Raw genomic sequence first — 22,267 nt, 5'->3', positions numbered from 1 at the left:
CCATTTGGTGGTGGTTGGGTTGGGAGGGGGTTTAGGAAGCAGTTTGGGATGCCTGGCCCCAAGGGAAGAAAATCTGGTTTCTTAGAAAGGAGGAGAAGGTGCTTTAGAAGGCACCACTCTTAGAAATGGGAGCAGCCAAGGGCGGGAGTGGGGTTGACATGCAATGGATTTGCAAGAAGAGAAGAGGTTGTCCTGCTAAATTGGTTGAAAGCAAGTGTGGCCTCACTCCAAGTCCTGGCCACACCTGGGGCTGGTTTTCATCAGGCAGCTTTTCCCCTTCTCCTGAATGTGGTGAGCACCCCAGACCCCACCAGCAATGCCTTTATGTGTTGCAAGGGCTCTCCCTGCCCAGGACTTGTTTCATCCAAGGCTGACAAATCCCAAGTGATGGATACCATGGTTGGCGTCCTCCTGTGAGCAGGAGTCACACTTACAAGTGTCCATCCAGCCTTGGGTTGAGGTGTCAACCCTCAGTTTGACCTCTGCTCAGCACACAGGTCCAGCTGGCCTTGCCTGGTTGTAGCTGACTTTCGAGTTGCCTGGATCTTTATATAAAACAGCTATTATAAAGAAAGCTGATAAAGCACATTAGTACCCAGAAATCTGTCTGGTTTTTTCCAACTGGTCTTATAAATGACACCAATTCCCTCCCAGAGCATGTACGGGCTTCTCACCCCTCTGGCAGTGACATTCAGAAGGGGACATGTCTTGGACCAGTGAAACACCTTTTGTTCCTCATGCTGATGTCCGGCCCTGCTATAAATAACCCCTGTCCCTGCTTCCTTCGCGTCACCTTTCCTCGGGAAATGCTGTCACTGCGTTGTGGAGGAGCACAGCTCACTTACGCTGAGGTCTCTGTCATGCACCTTTCCCTCCCCTGGGGAGAAGCAACCCTGTGGACATGCAGCCATAGCTCACTCCTTGCATATGTGCTGTTTTTACCTTCCACAAGTCATTTTTTCCCAGAGAAGCTGTGGATGCCGCAGCCCTGGAAGTGTTCCAGGCCAGCTTGGATGGAGCCCCTGAGTAACCTGGTCTGGTGGAAGGTGTCCCTGCTTATGGCAGGGGATGGAACTGGATGGTCTTAAAGGTCCCTTCCAACCCAAACCAAACCAATCTGGGATTCTGTGATTTTTCCCTGGATGCATACCTCATTTGTTGCATAAGACAGGGATGAAGAGGGAATTAGGTGTTATTTAAAAAACCTGGATGCATTTTCCATGACAGCAACCAACATCAGAGCCCCATCTGATGGAGGGTTTGGTTGCACAGGGTGTTATAAAAGCTTACAGGAGGTGGTGAGGTCCTTGCTGCAAAGAGCTTATAATCAGGGCAGGAAACGAGGGAGAGGTGCTGCCCTCCCCACCTCTCCTGGCAGAAATCCCACACCTGGTGTGTTCTCTGTTGGCTCAGAGTCACGAGGTGTGACTGCCATCTCCTGATGAGGGTGATGGAGGGCATCACCACTTGCTGGGACCATGGAAGGAGAGCAGCAGGGGCAAGTTTTTTCATACATGTCCAAAGGCACCAAAAGCCACTTGGTTTGACCTCCCATGGGCAACCACCTCTAGGGAAGGAAGGAGTTTTCCTGGGTGGTGGTAGGACCTCTCCTGCAAGAAAAAAAGTAACCTGGGGTATGGGGCACAACAGATCCATTTCTCAGGTCCTCTCCTCTGACCTTTCCCAGCCCAATGCCTTCCTGCTAGCAGAGCACACAAGCTGTACTGAGATGTGGTCTCCTTGGGCCACTTAGGGCTTAGTTTGGCTCCTTGTTGTTCAAAAAGTTCCCAAAGCCACCATTTCCTAAGTATCTGTTGAAGCATTGCAAGTCAACTTTGTGTTGTACAGGGTTCCTTCAGTTCCTATGACATCCTGGTATGATGTGTTTTGGGATGGAGGGTCCAGCTGGGTGAATCCTTTGGCCTGGAAATGCACAAACAGAGGCTTGCACCAGCCTTATAGGAATGATAAAAAACATTGCTCAATTTAGATAGGATTTACAGGGAATACATGGAGTTGCAACAGGTGAGTTTGTACCTACATCTTGGTCTTCTGATTGAAGGTAGTGAAATGGTTCTGTGTCACCTGAGAAAGGGAGACAGTTTTTCTGAGGACCAGGAAAAGGTTGCTAGGGAAGTCCTAAAGAGTTTGTACCATCATAGTCACATCTTGTGGGACTCAGAAGTCAAATCAGGCTGAATACCTTACGAAAAGGAGATCCTCAGGTGTGCATACATACTGGCTGCTACCTCACAGGGCTCTTGGTGGTTCTTGTCTATGGACAAGGACAGGAGAGGATGGCAGAGGGAAGCACAGGGTCTGTGAAAGGATGGAGTAAAAGCCTAAGAGTTAATCTTAATTCCCTCTCTACAAAAGGTATCTGAATTCCTCTTTTCAGTAAAAGAAGTGGGAGTCCCTTGTGCTTCTGTGTAGCTGGTGTGTCTGCAGGCTTTGGGGTGATTAGAGACAGTGAGGGGTTGCTCTGCCTGTCCCAGCCAGGCAGGTCATGCTGGGGACTGTGACCACCTCAGGTAAAGGACTGTGGCATGAAGTCACCCTTAACTGTGACTGAGTTTCATGTCATCTCCTCCTTCTCCTGTTGGATGGGATTTTAAGAGGGGTGTTTCTTCACCTGGGAAATCCATCCTTCATAAAGCCCTTGCGTGGCAAGCTGGAGCAGAAGTCTGTGTGGGTTCTCCTGGCTGATGTATGGGGAGAGAGGCTGGGAGCAAAGAGGCTTATGAGCTCTCCCCATCTCCCTTCAGTGTGTGCCAAATACTTACAGCTTTTGACCACAGGATTACAGAAATGTCCCCAGGTTTCCTCTTGCATTGACTGAATTTATTTACTTCCTACCGTCAACTTGGCTTTACACTTAAACGATCAGGAAAAAACAGTCTGTATGACTGTATTTTTGTGTGTGTTGCTTTCTGGACTTAATTAGATTCAGAGCTGGGGGAGGCAGAAATATCCTCCTTCCCCGGAGAGCCCCGGGTGGCAGCCAGGGACGGTTTCCTCTTCCTGAAGCAGGAGGGTTGTGTAAGCACCGCTGACCGTCCCGCTCACGCCCACGCCGAAAACCGGGTTATCTGGGGTGAGCACATGGGGTGGGCATCCCTGTCCTGACTGCCCAGTCAGAGCCTGAGCTGCTGAGAAACCTCCTGGGGCTCATCCCAGCCAAGCCATGTGGCCCTGGCCTGGGTCTTACATGGAGGTGAGCGTGGTCCTGCATAGGGACAGCCCAAAGGACGGTCATGGCGGGCTCGGGGCCAGGCAGGGAACGTCCCATATCCGTTGGCGGCTCCACTGAGGAGCATAGGCAAACTGTGATATATTTCTTTTCCCATTATATTTAATTTTACAGACCCTCAGGGACACTCAACCACCTACAGTGATTAGTTCGACTGATTAAGCTGCTTTTCCTCTTGTGGCAAACTCCTTTTGTGAAGGGTTTTCAATAGCCATGCTGCTTGGGACATTGTTCCTGTACAATTTCCTTTCAAAACACCATAAAGGGCATTCTACCACTTCACCCTGTTGTAAAACATCACAGGAATCAGCTTGGCCCAGCTTGCTCCTTCGAGGGCAAGATCTCCTCATTCAGGGAGAAGATACAGGGTCAGGTGGGAGCTGCAGCACCACATAATGCTGGAGGGAGGTGGAGCCATGAGCAAGGGGGATTTAAGATGAAATGAGATAGAAAGCAAAAGTTCGCTGCCTTTTTTCTTTTTTTTTACTTTATATTTGTTAGTATGAGGATCCAGAGTCACCCAGGGAAGTGAAGGACAAATAAACTTGAAGGCTCAGAGAAGGAAATGCTGCTTTGCACATGTCGGCTGTTTCCAACAGAGGCTGAGGATACTCTCGAGATACCTCGGCTGTTTCCAACAGAGGCTGAGGATACTCTCGAGATACCCAGGGGTGAAAGGTGCAGGGGGAGAAGGGCTGTTTCTGTTGAAGAAACATGCTGCTGTGAGCAGCAGGCAGATAAAACAGACCGTTTAATTGAGACTGGAAGTCAGAGGAAGATCTGCCTTGGTTGCCACCAAGGAAGAAACAGAGGTAGGGAACTGAAGGGAGTTGCAGTGACACAAAGTCCTTCCTCCCTGTGTTTGTAGTTACTCACATACCCTCTCATGAGGCTATTGCGTAGGTCTGTATGAAGACCTGGTGTCATTTAGATCTGATTAGTCCATCAGCTGCTCTTTGGTTAAGGTGATGATGGAGCAGGGCAGAGATGGCATCAGGAGGGGTCAAGCAGGAGCCTTTCCAACCCGCAGAGCCATGCTGGCCAGACGTGCTGGCATCGCCCTGCCCTGCTGCCCTTCCTTCCAGGCGTCGAGGAGAAGGCTCTGCCAGGGGTCACAGCACTGGGACTGCACTCCTGGGAGGAGGTTGTTCAGAACAAAGCCTGCACCAGGCTCCCTATTGAAGGAGCAGTCCTCAAATAATAAAAAGCCACCTCCTGACACCCCGTGGGCATGCGGCTGGAGTGACTCAGCCACAGGTGGAGCTGCTGGGTAGCACTGCAGCTTCTCGCCAAGAGGGACCTCTTGGAGGTGAGGTCTGGAGGTTCTTTGGCTCCATCAGCACCTTCTGCTGCCTTTGCACTGTGGCTCAGTAAACAGGACACAGCATGGCAAGGGGTAATGGCTTTAAACTGACAGAGGGCAGGTTTAAATTAGGCATTATGAAGAAATTCCTGGCTGTGAGGGTGGTGAGGCCCTGGCACAGGTTGCCCAGAGAAGTTGTGGCCGCCCCATCCCTGGAAGTGTTGAAGGCTAGGTTGGATGGGGCTTAGTGCAGCCTGGTCTAGTGGAAGGTGTTCCTTCCCATGGCAGGAGGGTTGGAACAAGCAGTCCAAGGGAAGCACCAGTAGCAGTGAGGTGGAGCAGTTGGTATTTATCATCCACCAGGGAGCTTGTTTTGCCTGTCACCCGTGTCTCAAGCTGTGGTGGGGTGAGTAGAGGTTTTCCACCCAGCTGCTCTTGTTTCTGCCATTGTGAGCAGCACTAAGACCTTGCAGACTTGAGGGTGTCAGTGAAAATATGCCCAGCCGTGAGTCACCCCCAAAGGCAGATGGTTGCAGCTCCAATCCTGCTGGCAAAACACACCATGGAAGACGATGATGTGTTTACAGCTCCTTTCCTGATGCTAGCAACAGCTAAAAGGATTTTACATTTTAGGTAATGCAGGGAAAAGGTACTTCTGTAAATATCAGAGACCTCTGTGGCTCAATACTAATGTAAAGAGAGAGATAAACTTTTGTAAGTTCAACAGGACATGCTCCACATAAGCAGGACTTGAGGACATGCATGTCTATTACCATTCTCCATATATGCTCGCTCTTCCTTGTATGTCCAGCTAAAGACATGGTGCAGAAGGGTTAAAACATACTCATCTAAGCAAATTTAATCCTTTCCTTTCATTGTTCCTTTCTTTTTAATGCCAGGAGGCAGTGGCAGGAGCAAGCCGGGTGCGTTTCCCAGCTGCAGGGTTGCCACCTCTCTATTGAGAGTGGCTTTGTCATTACATAAAAACTCTGCAACACAAGACTTTTTATTCCCTATTTTTTCACAATCTTGGTGACCTCAGTGGCCCCTGTCCTGCAGACTAAATTTAACCTGAATTGCCAAGCTGCCAGTAGACTTCATGGCATCAGGAGGCTTTTGCAGGTTGTTTTTCTCCATCTCTGCAGCTGATTGAAAGACTTTATGTACCACCGGCAAAACATGTTACTGTTATGAAACCTCAATAGAAACGTAATGGCCTGCTGGATAATCCCAGAGCCTTATGATGTTGCTTCACAAAAAGCAAAATAGTTGGTCCAGCAAAATAATCCAGGAGAACTTCAGTGTTCCCTTGTGGAGGGATACCTGATTTCGTCAGAACTCTGTATTTTTAGGTAACTTGTTCCTGTGTGGCACGGGGGGCTGATCTGGAGGTCAGTGAGTTGTTGTCATCAACGGCTCCTCCAAGGCCAGGTTGGACAGGTCTCGGAGCAACCAGGCCTAGTGGAAGGTGTCCCTGCCCATGGCAGGGGGTTTGCAACAAGATGATCTTGAAGGTCCCTTCCAACCCAAAACACCATGGAATTCTGTGATTTTCGTGAGCATTAGGGAATGGGGAACAGGAGCTCATATTGCCTGTACAACTAGAGGAGGTTAGGAGAGTAACCTACTCTTAAGTCACAGGCTTTGGTGGGGGAACATGGGAGACCTCATTTCAGCTCTCACCTTTATCAGGGACTGCTGGGCTTCACCTCCATGATCACAGTTGCTATATCAGGTGCCCTAGCACAGCTTGAAATCCATGCAAGGAGGTGGCAAACACCAGACCTTTTGAAACCAGCACCAGAATGGGCCGGAAGCCAAACAAGATGCTATAAAGCATCTCCAATGTCACTACCATCTGGATCCTACCACATGTCCATAGCTATGTTGACCATATATGAGCTGGAGGCCAAAGTTCCTGTTATGCTCAGAGGGGATGTGTTCAGTGAAGTTTTGGAGGATGCTTCACCCCCACATTAGTCTGGCCATCTTATAGAGAACAGATTTCCTTGCTTTATTTTGCCTTCCCATGTTGACCAGAACCAAGGAAGTCTGAAAAACAAAGAGCTGTGGGAGGAGTTGAACCAAACCACCTCACACTGGAGGAAGCGCCAGGACAGGGATTTGTTTCTGGGCTCTCTTCAGCAGGAACAAAAACTTCAGACTGGGGATTCTGATCTCAACTGACATTGAGACCTTCATTACAAGGGCATGTAGTGACAGGACAAGGGGGAATGGCTTCACACTGACAGAGGGCAGGGTTAGATTAGATATTAGAAATTCTTGGCTGTGAGGGTGTGAGGCCCTGGCACAGGTTGCCCAGAGAGGTTGTGGACTCCCCATCTCTGGAATTGTTCAAGGCCTGGTTGAACGGGGCTTGGAGCAACCTGGTCTAGTGGGAGGTCTTCCTGCCTGTGGTAGGAGGTAGAAACAAGTGATATTTAAAGATCTCTTCCAACACAAACCATTCAATCATTCTGCAATTCCATGATCCCATTCTCTCCTGTCTCTTGAAGGGGAAAACCCTTCTCAGCCAAGGAAAGCAAGGGTATCCACCTAGACATTTTCATGCTCACATAGAGTACTGTCTTGGTTCTTCTTGAGAAGCTTTAGGGCAACAGTCTCCACTTCAGACACTGCCATGCCATTCTGGTGCCTGTAGAAAATGTACTTGTGTTTGTACCTGGGAGACACACATGGCTGAACCCCTTTCTGAGGCTGCCAGAACAAGCCCCTCTTACCCATCCCCTGGGGAGGCTGACCTCAACAAGGTCTACCAGCCTTGTGACTGTGTGCTGCTGATGAACAGGAGTTAGCACCAGTCACTGGTGCCTGGTTGAGGTGTGTAGTAGCCTCTTTTTGCCCTTGTTTTTTCATAAACAGCTGTCAACAGAAGTGTTGTCATCACAAGTTAAAGGGTTTAGCCCTGAGCCCCTAAAGTCTACTAATATTTTCATTCCAGTTAACAATTTGCACCTTCTAGAAGGTTTCTTCCAGAAGAGAGCTGGTGGGTGGATGTCTAGTCAATGCATCTGGTACATCCTAAGGCAGGAACTGGCTGAACTGGAGGGGTCTGAGGAGATGGTGGTATCAGGAGGTGCGTGGCTGCAATGCTTTTGGCCCTTCCATTTCGGAGAGAACATGAACTGAGCCAAACCCTTGGGATTTAGTGGGATTTTGGCAATGTGGTTGATGAGCTGTACTCAGCTGTGCCTAAGCTGTGTTGTGGATGTATATGTGCATAAATATTTATGCCTTGATGTGTTGTTGGCACATGAAATCATAGGAGGATCAGGACTGGACCCTAAAGCACTGTGGCTTGTAGTCCTATGTGTGAATTTTATTCTAGCTTATTCTAGTGTATTTAAAGGACAGTATTAGTTTAGTTTATGTGAAAATCTTCTCATCTGCATTGACTATTATCTAATTCTGAGTTCACAGGCATCATCTTCTTGTCCACTGTTTCATGTCTTATAAAAAAAAATGGTTTTACCTCTTGTTTACCTTCCTTAATCTTTTACTGTGTGCTTAAAGATGCAGATATACACACATGTGATACCAGGATGTACACACATATAACCAATCTGTCCCGGCATCTTGTCTCAAAAAATGTTTTCTCAAGGGGACTTCGCGAAAGGAAATCTCCACAGGTCTTCCCACAAACATCCCATTGGCAAGTCAAGAGGTTGGGGTCGCCCTCACGTGCATCCTCTTCAGGCCAGGTAGTTTTTGTGCTGGAAAGATTGTTAAGGGAATCCCAGCTCCATCACTCGGGAGCACGCCATGCAAGGCATTTATTTGAAAGCTCTCTACAAGAAGCTGACAGCCCGCATTCACGCGATTTTCATGCTGTCTTGGAGGGGTTGCACTGTTTCCAGAGCCACTCCCTTGCCAATCTATTCATGGCCAGCGCTAGAGCTACTTTCACAAATAAAAATAGTCACAGGGACAGCCCTCACCCTGGACTCAAGGATTGCAAGTTATTTTGGGTGAAGGCGAAGGTGAACGTGTTTTACGGCTGGCATGAGCGTGTCGGTTTTAAGGCTGTGAAATTTTGGAAGAGCCTTAGAAACCCATTCCCAGAGGTCAACAGGACAAAGCTCTCCTGCTGAGAGAGTGAATAGAAATGAGTTCATAATTACAGAGTGTAGTAGCAACACGTTTGCTTTTTCACCGTTTTAATTGAGGTTTTTCAGAAAGGAAGAGAACTTAAAACAATACAGAAATGTCTTTTGTTCTTTCAGGGCCATTTACTGAGGGCTTTGCAGTGAGAGGAGAGGATGTTTATTAAAGAAAGCAACAATATTAAGACGTTATTTTAGGGCCAAAGGGCCATTCCTAGCTGGAACAAAACGAAATGTTTGACACGGACTGGATACTGACTGACAATTAGCATTGAGCTAAATGATTTGCAGTGTATTTACTGAACTTCTGTTGGAACAGAGGAAAGAGAGAGGAAGGGAAGGAATTGAAGAAGTTGAAACACCCCTTTCCTTCTCAGTAGGATTTCCAAATCAAATTAATTAGATTTAACAGCACATGGTTCTGAACCCTTGAAGCAGCATCTGGGGTTTATCCTCTTCCTTATGCTCCTGTCTTGTCCATGCCCTCCTGGGAGCTGATGAGGTTTACTGGAGCCACCACAGGGACTGTCTTTGTGGGTGCAGAGGGAACATCCCAAACTCAGTGGGGATGTCACAGCCACCCATGCTGAGCAGGTTGCAGAGGAGTTGAGCCAGCTTAGTGGTTGCTATGAAAATCTGCCTCTTCTCCTGAGCAGACTCAAGACCAGTAATTTTTTTTCTTTTTAAGGACAGAAGTAAGTCTGGTGGTGTACTTGCCTGCAGTGATGAACAGCAATACTAGCATCTGGATAAATCATAGTGTTTAGAGTGTAATGATAAAAAAAACTCTTCTAGGCAGCTGAAAGCGCCTAAGCAAAGATGATAAAATAATAGTTGCAGTTCTGCTTAAGATTCAGAAACTTTGCACTGGTAATGAAGGACAGGTCATGTTTTCAGGAACAACTGCACTAAAGGTGCATCTCAGAAAGCAATCATAGAATAGTTTGGGTTGGAAGGGACCTTGACAATCATCTCATTCCAACCCTCTGCCGTGGGAAGGGACACCTCCCACTAGACCAGGTTGCTCCAAGCCCCATCCAACCTGGCCTTGGATACTTCCAGGGATGGAGCAGCCACAGCTTCTTTGGGCAACCCATGCCAGGGCCTCATCACCATCCTCACAGCCAAGAATTTCTCCCTAATATCTAATCTAAACATGTGTTCCCGTAGTTTGAAACCATTCCCCTTTGTCCCAATCATAGAACACCTCCAAATAGAAGGATCCCCTAAGGATCAAGTCCAACTCCCTGCTCCTCACAGGACTGCCTAAAACTAAACCATATGATTAAGAAAGCTGTCCCAGCTGAAGCTGAGCATCCTCAAGAGCGAGGTGAAGATCTCCTTGTTGGAATGCTGCTCCTTCACGATGAGTCTCCTCACGGGTTAAGTGTTCATAGCCATGACAGTCCCAGCAGCTGGTACTTGCTGCGCCTGCCTGAGCGGAGCCGGCGGCCTCAGGGCTCAGCCGAGGGGTTTGTTACCGGCAAGCAGTTGAGAGACAGATCGTCGTTTCGGTTTGATTGTCTCCAACATCGCTGGGAGCTATTACACTAAATTAATTCTCCGGGCTGCGGGTCCCCAGGGGAAGATATCGTCTCGGCGGTTTGCTCCTAGGAGGGCTCAGCTGGGTGATTGTGTTACTGCGGCCTAATGAATTATGGCGCGCGGGTAATTGCCCAGTGTGTGCGCCGCAGGCCGTGCACGCAGCCCCTCCGCCCAGCCGGGGGATAACCTGCTTTACCTGGCGTTTGCCGTGCTGCACTCTGTCAGCAGAGGGGCAGGAGTTTTTAATTTGCACGCTAGGCGTGCTGGGGCTGGCTCGAGAGGTCCGTGAGAGAAAGAGGAGAGATGCGACGCCTTACGCAAGACCAGGTGACCCCAGGAGAAGTGTGAGAAGAACAGGGTAGGCACGCAGCGCTGCTTCCCAGAAGTGCTCTCCTCTTCTTAATGGTTGAACTCAATGATCCTAGCATTTCTTTCCCCTTTAAGTACTAAAACGCTGCACTAAGGTCTCTGCAGAGCCTTCCCCAGGCTGAAGAACCCCAGGTCTCTCAGCCTTTCCTCACAGGAGAGGTGCTTCAGCTCTCTGAGCAATTTTTTTTTTTGGCCCTCCACCAATGGTGGAGGTTTGCCAAAAGATGGTTTGCCATCTTTATAAAATCTGACCTTCATAAAATTTGACCTTTGTAATCTTTATAAAATCACAGAATTACAGAATGGTTTGTGTTGATAGGGACCCTAATGCTCATCTCATTTCAACCCTATGCCACGGGGAGGGACACCTTCCACTAGCCCAGGTTGCTCCAAAACCTCTCCAACGAGGCTTTGGTCACTCCCAGGGATGGGGCAGCCACAGCTTCTCTGGGCAACCTGTGCCAGGGCCTCACCACCCCCACAGGATTTCTTGCTGACATTTAATCTAAATCTCTCCTCTTTAAATTTAGAACCATTTCCCCTTGTCCTATGACTATCTGCCTGTGTAAAAAGTCACTTTCCCTTTTTTTAGTAAGCCCTCTCTGGAAGGGAAAACTGAAAGGCTGTGGTAGGGTATCTCTGGGTCACTTAGGTGTGGGGTGGGCCACAGGGAAGCAATGCAAGAGCTGTCCCCAGGGCAGACGGCCAGAGGTGAACAGTAGAACACCAGAACAGTGTTTTATCCACCTCAAAACGCTTTTTGGCAGAGGACTGCTCTCAGCATCCCCCCTTTACCTGTGAGGAAACCGAGGCAGAAGGGAGGAAAGGGGCTGTGTTTGGACCTTCCCCCACTGCAGACCTTGCGTTGAACCTTGTGGCCACCAGATATGTGTGAACCCCAGCACCCACGAGGCTGCCCCTCAGGGCTGCTCTCTCAGCGTCACACGGTGCAAAACACAAGTGACTACGTGATGCTATTTCAGCCGGCCAGAATTGAGGGAAGGAAATATAGCGGCAGGTTCCTCTGCACTAGGAAACCGATCTGTTATTGAAATGGCTTTCTCTTTGGTGGAGTGTTTCCGGCACGGCTCCTCGGCGCTGGAAATGGGTTTATCCATCCACACCTTGTTTTCCAGCACGGGTCCGTGGAGCTGTTGTCAGAAGTTGATTGCTGGAGTGAATATGAAGTGAAATAATCTTTTTCTTTCTCGCGCTTTCAGTCCTCAGATGTAAATGTGCCGTTGCTGGTGATGCTTTGGAATGAACACTCAGGGCTTCCCGCTGCCAAATTGCTCCCCGAAGTACATGGCAACTGAACTCAGAGACAAGGGCAAGCACACGTTGATGCTTTAGATGGATATAAGAAAAAGGCTTTATGGCATCCACTGTGTCACATGAAGTCTTTCTATGAGACCTGGCCCAGCTGAAGAAGCCCAGCAGCACTTCAGTGGTGTGGTTGCACCGTTTGGGTGGTGATTTCCAGTTTTTGGCCATGACAAGTAGCCAGCCTCTCAGCAAAAGACCAGTTACCACCCACTCCTTCTCCCTCCAAGTCCAACTGGGGGACGTTGGCCCCGGAGACCTGGGAGGGAACAACGTGCTGAAGCTCTGCAGGGCCTCCTGGCATGGTCAGTGTGTGAAGAAGTTGCCAGCTCAAGTTGTTTGGGCTCTTGTTGCAGAAACAATATTTCTGTCTGACCCCAGTTAGCAACTGATGTTTGCAAAATAAAGAAGTCAAGGCACTGGAAATACTTTCCATTCCGGCTCTTGTCTCAGCCCAAAATATTAGTATTAAAAATATTGCATCTATTATATGCAGCTAATGTCTTTGCTGGCACATAAATCACCCAGGGATTTTTCATCTCCATATTAAAAAAAAAAAAAAAAGCTAACTATGCTCTATTTTTGGATATTTGTTAACTGTTTTGTTTCCATTTATTCCTACCGAAGCCACAGCAGTCTGTCTCCAAGGGACCATCTGTGGGAAAGAGAGTCCCTAGATTGATTTGGAAGGTGTCAGGGTCATTGACAGGCATGAAGGCGCTGAGTCTCTGCTCTTTCTCTGATAATGTCTTTATTTAGCGTGACAGCCTCCGGGGCATGAGTGGACAACAGGCTTCTTTCTTTCATTTAAACTAACATTGCTCCAGCCATTCCCAGCATTGTGCAGATGCTATGGATCATCCTAATTTCCTGATTAAAGCTGGGGGCACTGGTCCCCAGGCAGCAAGGACCAACAGCTACGTGACACTGGAGCTGCAGAAGGTGACCCAGCTCTGTGCCTCGCCCCCAAGCAGTGTGTTCCCATGAAAACTGATGAGTGGAAGCTTATCCGAGAGAAAGTAAATTCTGTGAGTGAATCAGACCCTGACAGAGCAAACCCATGAGAGCATTAGGGATAGCATAAGGAAGGAGGCAGGATTTGGGTCAAGAGTAGACAACTCCTCTTGTTGAATATGACTCTGCTCATTGCCAGGAGCTAAAAGACCTGTAAAAGGTCCCTTCCAACTCAAATCATCTATGATTCTATGAACTCTTCTTCTGACAGTGGGACAGAGCATTTGGGAAACAGCTTAGGATTGTCACTGGGTTGCAGTAAATCGATTTCCAGATTAATCCTGGCTCCCAAAACTCCACACTAAATGTTGTAGCCTGTCACATCATTTTTAAAGAATTTTATTCAATGTGTTTGACAAAGGCTTCTGACACACCTAAGTCCAAAGCATCTCTGCAGCTTGGGTTGGTGTTTTACTGGACCCCTGCGTCGGAAGTAATTGCTTGCCATTGACTTTGGGTCATCTCATGTGTCTGGACAGCTGTTAGGAGATCCTGTCAAATCTTGCCTTAGCTCCTACGGGAAAGACATTTATTTCTTCACTAGAAAGCACTGGTATAAATAGGATATGGAAAAAAAAAAAAAAAAAACCTAGGATGTCTCCTTGCTGCAGGTCAAAGAGTCACAGAGGTCTGAAGGAGGACAGCTGAACACAAAAGGCAGCAGGTGGGGGCTCATGGTACTATTTAGGATGTGTCTTGAGGGCTAGGACCATGGAGGGATGGTGGTGGGCTTTGTCTGTGCGTGGGTTTAAAGTTTATGTGCATCTTGTCTGTGCATCTTGGCATGGGTTTAAAGTTTATATCTCTTGGAGGATTATCAGATCTCAGGACAACTGATCAGCCTGGGTGTATTTTTAAAGGAGGCAGCCTGGAGTCTGAAGTATAAGCTCTTTTATTGCAAAGTAGTAAAAGATGAATCTATATTCATTCGAGTCACATTCTTACCAGTAGTCCAGGATCCATTCGTGTTTGGGAAATGTTGTATGCTGTGGTTGTGTCTTAATTTAAACTATTTCATCTAAACTGGATTCAGTTCTTTGTCACCGTCTTTTCCGATGGTTTTCATGTAGTTTTTGCAATCATGTTTGCAGTACGCTAAGAATGCAACAACATAATTCCGAGTAATGCAGTTTATGAAGAGAACCATTTCCAAACAACTTCTATGTGAAATCATTGCAGTGATTTCTACACCAGTCTGGGCATTCAGCCTTGAAGTCCAGGGGGTGCCTTCCTAGCTGGTTGCCCGCTCTATGCAACAAGGGCTTCCATCTGGACATCCCTAATGATTTGTGGGAGATCCAGCAAAGCATTAAAAGAGCTGGTTTGGAGCTATCTCACATGCCATCTGTACTTGGGATGTCTTTCCCAAGCTGGTGTTGCGAAACAGCTACTTAAATTCCTCCTGAAGATTCATTTCCATGAAGCTTAGGAGAAAATAGCTGACTCAGGCAGCCTGTGCAGCCAAGCATTTCAGTGTGTGAGAGCTTTCTATTGGACTTCAGCAGTAGACACAAGTTCGCTCTTTGACGCTTTTGAGTCTGTTCTGAGGGATGTTATGCCATGTCCTTCAGCCCAGCAGTGCTGTCTCTGCTCCTGCAGCACAGCCTGGATTGGGTGTTCGTGTGCCGGTCCTGTGAATGTCCCACCCATCGCTGTGGGGGGAGAAGTTCTTCATTTATCCATTTGCTTGAGAGTCAATGGGGATTTTGGATGTACAAGGCATAGAATAGTTTGGATTTGGAAAGACCTTTAAAGCTCATCTAGTCCAACCCCCTTCCATGGGCAGGGTCACCTTCCACTAGACCAGGGTTGCTCAGAGCCCTGTCCAACCTGACCTTGAATGTTTCCAGGGATGGGGCATCCACCACCTCTCTGAGCTACCTGTGCCAGTGTTTCACAACCCTCATTGTAAAAATCAATGCTCTTGGTTTATAGTGAGTCTAATTATGCTGTAAAGGCCAAACGAAATCATCTCTAACAAACAAAGGCAGATGTGATGTCCAGGCACAAGAGAAGTTGTGCCCATGTAGGCAGCTCACATGAAGGTTTTGTGATGCTTTTCCCAGCAGCCAGAGGCTGTGAGCCTCATCAAAAACATCTCTACCCCCATAGCATTGTTTTTGTTGGCTGTACTTGTCTTCTGGAGCTCATTGTATGTTTTCAAAGATGCATACGTGTAAGACTTAAAGCATGCTCTTCATCTCAGCTGTTCAAAGGTGGTTCTAAATCTCGATCACCACCATTTTGACAGGTGGATTTTCTACACTTCGAAAATGCTGTGTCTGTCCAGACAGCGTGGGCTTAGTCTAGCATTTGGGGTGGCCTTTAACCCTAGTGACAGAAAGGCACGAAAGAAGTGTGAATAATTTCATTTTTGTTCTCAGGAGTGGACATGACATCTTGTTCCCTTCTCATCTGGGAAAAATGCAAACAAAAATGAAACTGGAGCCAAGTGAAACCAGTTTGAGAGAGAAAGCCGAAGGGAGAACACACACAAATCCTGTGTTCTTCGTCCTTGGAGCTGTTGGTTGTTGCTTTCTGGGGGGTTTTGAGGTTTTGGATTAAATTGTGTGGAACTGTCAAGCTTATTTGAGTGTTTCTCACTCTCAGACATAGCAAGGATAGAAAATGGCCAGAGCTGGACTGTGATGCACTAAAGCAACACTGAGTTATTATTGTACATGCACGTGAAACATCAGAGCACCTTTGATGGAAGTAGGTTTGGTGAAGAATACCTTTGAGGGAAGTCAGGCCTTTTTCCTTGGTATATTAACAACAATATTCCACAGACCTCCAGGACCAGTTTTAGATGTTATAAAATTCCTCCAGCTCCTCACTGAGATCCTTTAGGCCATCCAGTTTGGACCACAACATCCCTTAGGTGCCCAAAGCCAGTGATGACGAGTGTTTTTGACCACAGCAGTACTGCCATGCCCAAACCTCTCCAGCAGCACCTCCCTGGGGGTGCCACTGCAGTTATTTATGGAGCTGCATCACACAGAGTGAAGCAGCTGGTCTGGCTGGAATACACTTAATACAGAAAGGCTGAGCCTGGAGAAATTGGTTTATTCAAGGGAATGTTTAAGGGGACTTTGCTTCTTCCTGCCCTTTCCCTGCTGAGGATGAGTATCCTGGGCAGCTAGCTAGTACAGCTGGGAAGAACCCACTTGCTAAATTGTGAGTTTGACTCAGTAGTGACTCTTAAGAGGTTTTGTTTCTTTAATTTCCCTCCCTGAATGGAAAGTTGTGGTGGGATTTTCAGAAGGGAGGTAGAGAGCGGTGGCCTGTCATCCCACAGATCCAGCCCCAGTTCTTCATTTTCAGGTACAGCTGCTGAGTTCCTTGGGGATGCTCTGCTACTCCAACTTTGAGGGGTATCATGAATAAGTGGGATCTGGTGTCCTCATGAGAGTGGAAGATCCCACAGTGTCCATTTCTGCAGCAGATCCTGGAAGTGTTCAAGGCCGGGTTGGACAGGGTTTGGAGCAACCTGATCTAGGGGAATGGAACTGAATGATCTTTAAGGTTCCTTCCAAATCTAACTAATCTATGATTCTGTCATCTTAATCTGTCCCTTATAACAGCAGTTGCTAATCAGTGTTAGGCAAGTGAATAGCAAAACTGATCATGAGATACTTCCAACACTTAGCATTTTATTCCTGTGCATCCTGGCACAGAGATGAGACCCTCTCTGGGCAGGGGAAAGGGTGGAGAGAAACTTACGATCTGCCAAATGCAGTGAGGAATGTTTTCTTTCAAGCTTCAGAGGGATGAAGGGGATAGAGAAGGTTTGACCTTGACCACGTCACTGCTCTTCATTCTCAGCCTCCTGCCTAAGTGGCTGCAAGTCCACATTAGTTCATGATTGTTGGATGGCCCTGGCCGTGCCCAGCAAGTATCAAGCTTTGCACAAAAGCAGGACTAAATCAAAATTTCTCCTCTGCAAGGAGCTTATAGTGTCCTTGAAAGTTTGTCCCATGGGAAGGTTGCCTGGGATTGGGGGTGTTCAGACAGGTTCTTCAAAGGCAGGAACCAGCATGTCGAGAGCACCCAGTCCGTAAGTCCAGGAACAGGATCTCAGTCTGTCTGGCCATACAAGGTGCTCTGCATCATGGGGGAAGTGTCTCGAGTGCCACTAGAAATGCACAGAATCACAGAATTGTTGAGGTGGGAAAAGACCTCCAAGACCATGGAGTCCAACCATTCCCCCAGCACTGCCAAGGCCACCACTAACTCATATCCCCAGGGGCCACATCTGCAAGGCTTTTGCATCCCTCCAGGGATGGGGGCTCCACCACTGCCCTGGGCACCCTATGCCAGGGCTGCACAACCCTTTCAGTGGAGAAATTTTCCCAATATCCAACATGAATCTTCCCTGGTGCAACTTGATGTCATTTCCCCTCATTGTGCCACTTGTTCCCTGGGAGCAGAGCCCGACCCCCCGCCCAGCTCCCCCCTCTTGTCAGGGAGTTGCAGAGCCAGAAGGTCCCCCCTGAGCCTCCTTTTCTCCAGGATGAGCCCCCCCAGCTCCCTCACACACTCCTCATCAGACCAGCGCTCTAATGTAACTCCTCACCTAGTGTTTGTAAGAATTGCCAAACCAAATCTCCATGCAACCACCAGGAGAATGTAACCCCGTGTTGTCCTCCAGCTCTCCACATGCCAGACAAATGGTTGGGGCTCTTGGAGGACTTGAGTTGCTTGGAGGGGGGATACAGGCAGGGCTGACAGGACAGAGCAACTGTGTTTTAGACCACAGCTGTCCACGTGTCTGGAGTTATTTTCCCCAGCCTTGTGCCTTCCAGCTCCTTTCCTTGGGAGCAAACCATGTAGTAAAAACTTGCAGGAATCCTGTATTTCTGAGCACGTAGGCTGGTAATCACTGAGACAGCTGAAGCCTTAGGTTCGTTCTCGTAGGCTTCTCCAACAGAGCAGACATTTGTCAGATCTAAATTCTGTTGAAAGGTATCTTGTTCAGTTAATTAAATAAAAAAAATGGGTGGAGAAACAATAGCAGAAGCAATACCATCCTATTTCCAGCTTGGCAAGCCCGAGTGTCTCCCCTTGGTTTTGACTACTTTTCCAATTTCTTTGTGTCTCTCAGTTTCTACGATGACTGATGGCCAAATCCTCAGTCCCACTGAAGTCGGGGGAGTTTTGAAATGAATTGGAATTCAGCCTTTGAAGTGAAAATAGTTATTTAGTGTTAAATGGAGTCAAGAGATAAGAGGCCTAGATTGTGCTGTCTAGATACTCTTTCTCATAGCTGAAGTAGGGCCCCCTGCAAGGCATGCACAGCTAAGGATGAGCAGAGAAGGGCAGGGGAAGGATTTTCCAGTAACTGAAGCATTTTTCTGGGGTGAATTCTTGCTTTTCTTGGAGATGTTGCTGTGTGATTCAGGCTTCAACAGTTCCTCCCTTCAGCATCTCAGACCTAAAAGCCTAGGTTGGGAAATGCCTTTGTGTTCCTACCTGGTCTGGTTCCCTTGACACATCACTCCAAGGCACCATCTTGGGACAACACTTCAAGCTGCCATCTGTGCACCTACATTCCTGCCCTTGGACAAGCACGAGGTTGTTTCCATCAACAACCCACAGTGGGTGCATGGTGGAGTGCCCAGGTCCCCCTCTTGCCCCTTCCTGGAGCTCTGTGTGTCCACAGCTCCTTGGTCACACCTGAGAGCAAGGACAGGTCATCCCAACCTCCCAGGCTTTGAGATGCAGTCAAAAAAACTTTTAAGGTCTGGGCCCCATTCTCCCTGCTTTGGCTCTTCTTCTCCACAGATCCTATTTCTTCTTGGCTTTTCTTCTTCACTGGGGTGTTGGGAAGATAAAAGCACAGAACTAGTCTTTGCCTGAATGCTGGATGATCATCTACACCCCTGCCTGATGCCAAGTCACGGACGTTGCTCCTTGTTTGCCATTCTCCTTCCTTTTATTTCTTGCATTTTTTTTTCCCCCAGGCTTGTTTAACTCTGATATTTTCCATCCTGTGGTCAGTGACTGCAGAGCTTTGGTCTGTGTTTGCTCTGCCCCTTGCCATGGGGGTATCACCTCTTATCTGTCCTGAACAGGGATGGAGCTATCTGTCCTCCCCTGTCCTATTGCAGCAGCCCCAAACTGAACAATCTTGCACATTCCACATTGACTTAATTGGTTTGGTTGTTTTTTTTTTAATCTTAAACCTTTTTTTTCATTCATGGCCCTTAAACACAAAGGGTTTGGCTTATAATATCGCTATGTCTTTAGGAAAAAAACTGTCCCTGCATGCATTTCTTGCAGGAATTTACAGCAGAATTTTAGTTCCCAGCTCATTTTCCATGCATTTTACCTTACTTCTGCTGAAATTGAAGCCATGTCTGTGTGCAACTTTTATAATTTCTGTGCAATATTTACAAATTAAATACAGTAGCAGACTGTCTGGCTTATAACCCAAGACTTGAAGTGCAACCAAACAGTTAAAACTCAGATGTTTTGAGAGAAGAGCAAAACCGCAGAAAACAAAAAACTCTTGCACACTTAAGCTTGTGAGGGCTTAGTAACAGATAAGGGTTTTAACTAACTTTTATTTTGACATTCCCTTTTAATAAGCGTTGCTCTTTACAGAGCGGTTTATGTGATTGCGTTACTGAGAGGAAACAAAGAAATGCCAGGAAAACTTGATGTGGAGGATCTGTACTCATAAAATGCTTGTAAGCTCCAGAAAACAGGAAAGCTTTTCCCATCTCCTTTTTCTTTTTTTGTTGTTTTTTTTTTTTTATTATTATTATTATTTATTTATTTGGTTGGGTTTTTTTAATTCTCTGACATTCAGCTTGCAAAAAAAAAAAATTTTTCAAAAAAACCACACACTGAATATCTCAGAAAACCGGATCTGGTGGTCTGAGACTAAACACAAATTCCTTCCACTGCCACGAACAAGCCTCTTCGTCCCACGTTCGCCAAACATGAGCCCTCGCTCTTTATGGTTAAAAGCCAGTTGGCCTCAGAAAATAGGTTTTAACTCCTGGGGATGCCAAGGAATACAGATTCCATGGGCAGATGGCTTTGGCAGGCAGGGTTGGAGGCTGTTGAACCACTGACCATTGAAATGTATTTGTGAATGGCTGCTTCCTTCATCTGAGCGCCCTGAGCTGAGCTGTGCCAGTGATGAAAATAAAGTTAATTGCTGTGGGACGGGGTTAAAATAAAAACTGCTATTTATCTGAATGGAGGCGAGGGTTTGGGGTAAGGGATGAGGCTGAGCAGGGGTTTTATGGCTACAAAACCAGTACAGATGCAGACTGCTGTGGTCACCACAGCACTCACAGTTGTTTCCCTGTTTCTGGGGATGATCCTGGGGACATGTCCTGTGCCACCCTCAAGCACTGCTCCCAGCAGCCTTGTGAGGAGCGAGGCATTAAAACATCCCACGTGCTCTCAGAGCCAAGACTGAGTGTTAAAAAGGCAGCAGGCAGTCAGGGAGCTGCAGGTGTGCGTAGGGTAACCCTGCATCATCTCGGGTGAAGGCAGCCAGTGCCAGGACCATCTCCATCTTGGCTGCATCCTTGATGATGGCATTTCAGCTCTGCCTTCTTCACTGGGGATAGCCACGCTGCAGCCTGTTTGGAAATCTGAGATGTCTGAGGCTGCCAAAGCATTTCTTCCATTTGACTGTTGTTTTTTTGGAGACCTGCCATCTCGGCTACTGGTTACAGCCAGCACATAGGGGCTTGCTCACTCCTTCTGAAACATTGCAGTCTCTCGAGTAAACCATTTTTTGGGCAGTTCCTCCTCTTTGTGGTTGTTGAATTTCCATGTTATCCATTTGGAGCTCTGTGCATGCAGCCCTCCATCTGGAGGTTGTGGTCCTGCCTCCCCGTGCTGCCAGAGCCAAGCATGGCCCTCATCTTCTTCTTCAGCCATGGATGTGTCCTGTCCCAGTGTAGCAATCATGAAGGACATGCATAAAGTAAGGCCAAACAAAACCATTTGGTGTGGGCAAATTACCAGTTTACTTGATAATTTGCTTTTTAATTTATTTTTTCCCACCCTGAAATTCCTGATACACTTAAAATGTTTCACTGCAAACCCATGCAGCAGCGTGCCATGTTGGCAGGCAAGAGGAGCAGGTGATGCTGGTGTATCCAGGTGTATCAGGAGCTCCTTAAGACTTCAGAAAAAAATAACTCCTGGTATTTGTAGCCTACCTGACTTCCTGCTGCTCAGCTGGGCTAACCAGTTTTTCCCTGGTTAGTGTGGAAGAAACAAAGAAACCTGGGGGAGTTTTTCCTGGGAACCAAAGTCATGTTATCTAACTCAAGAAAAACTTCCAGCTGAAATACGACTGTTAACTGAAAGAGGTTTAGAAGCATGGGTTGGTGGTAGATTGTTAGATGCCAAAAAATTGGCTCTCTCTTTGTGGTCCCCTGCCAAGGGCCGGGCTGTCTGGTGGGACAGATGTGATGACCAAGCAGAACCATGGAGGAATAGATTAACTAAAGACTTTCTTTGACTTTCCAGGCGACAGCAGAGACTTCCCAGTGGGAACAAGTCTCAGCAGCACGCGGATCATCAGCAAGGTGGCACCAAACATAACAGGGACCACCAGAAAGTCTACCAAGGAGGCCAGGCCCCTCACTCCTCAGGCAGGACGGGCCACCACGGCTACAGCCAGAACCGGAGATGGCACCACAACCAGAAGCACTCGCCCAACGACAAAGAAACGCACAGAAACGCCAAAGAGACTGAGAATCTGAAAATCGAGGACACCTCCGCCTGCACGGTGCACATCCCCACAGAGGCACCCCGAGGCCCAGAGGCTGTGGAGAAGCAGCCTCAGCAGTACACCCCGGAGTCGGAGACCAAGCGGAAGGACAGCATTCACGAGCGCATCGGGGAAAGGCCCAAGATCAATCTGCTTCAGTCGTCCAAAGACAGGCTGCGGAGGAGACTAAAAGAAAAGGTATTATTTCTTAGGGGAACCTCGAGTTTCTGGGTTTTTTCGAGAATATGGCTGTTGGCCATTCTCCACACAAAGGTGGGGTGGGCTCAGGGGACCTTCCCATCAATGCATCTGACCTACCTTAATCTCCGGGTGTCAGCGCTTCTCATGAGGTGTCTTTGTGCTTCTTTAGGAGGCTTTTTATTGACATAATTAAGGCTCTGTGCTTGACTTCTTGGTTGAGGTTGCTGCCAGCTTGAGTCCTCCAAGGACTGGGAACTCTGCTCCTATCCGTGAGGGAAGGCTTCCCCCTGCCCTTGGGGAAGGGTGCACACACAGGTTCCCTCTTGATCTGCAGAGCTCATCCACTTTGCAAAAAAAATCTAAAAAAGACAATTTGTCTGTCTGCAAGTACA

General features: G+C 47.7%; 1 protein-coding gene across 1 annotated transcript in view; it reads left to right on the top strand.

The window, feature by feature from the left end:
• Window positions 1-22,267, top strand: part of CTIF (cap binding complex dependent translation initiation factor) — a 118,795-nt gene that overhangs the window by 53,308 nt on the left and 43,220 nt on the right. The window contains 1 exon segment of the mRNA XM_018078816.3: window positions 21,431-21,872. Within this exon segment, the coding sequence (XP_017934305.1) occupies window positions 21,431-21,872 (442 nt within the window).

Source organism: Manacus vitellinus, unplaced genomic scaffold, assembly GCF_001715985.3.
Source record: "Manacus vitellinus isolate BGI_N305 unplaced genomic scaffold, ASM171598v3 scaffold_42_pilon, whole genome shotgun sequence".
Classification (NCBI taxonomy): Eukaryota; Metazoa; Chordata; class Aves; order Passeriformes; family Pipridae; genus Manacus; species Manacus vitellinus.
Note: the sequence above shows the minus strand (reverse complement) of the source record. Positions and strands in the feature narration are given on the sequence as shown.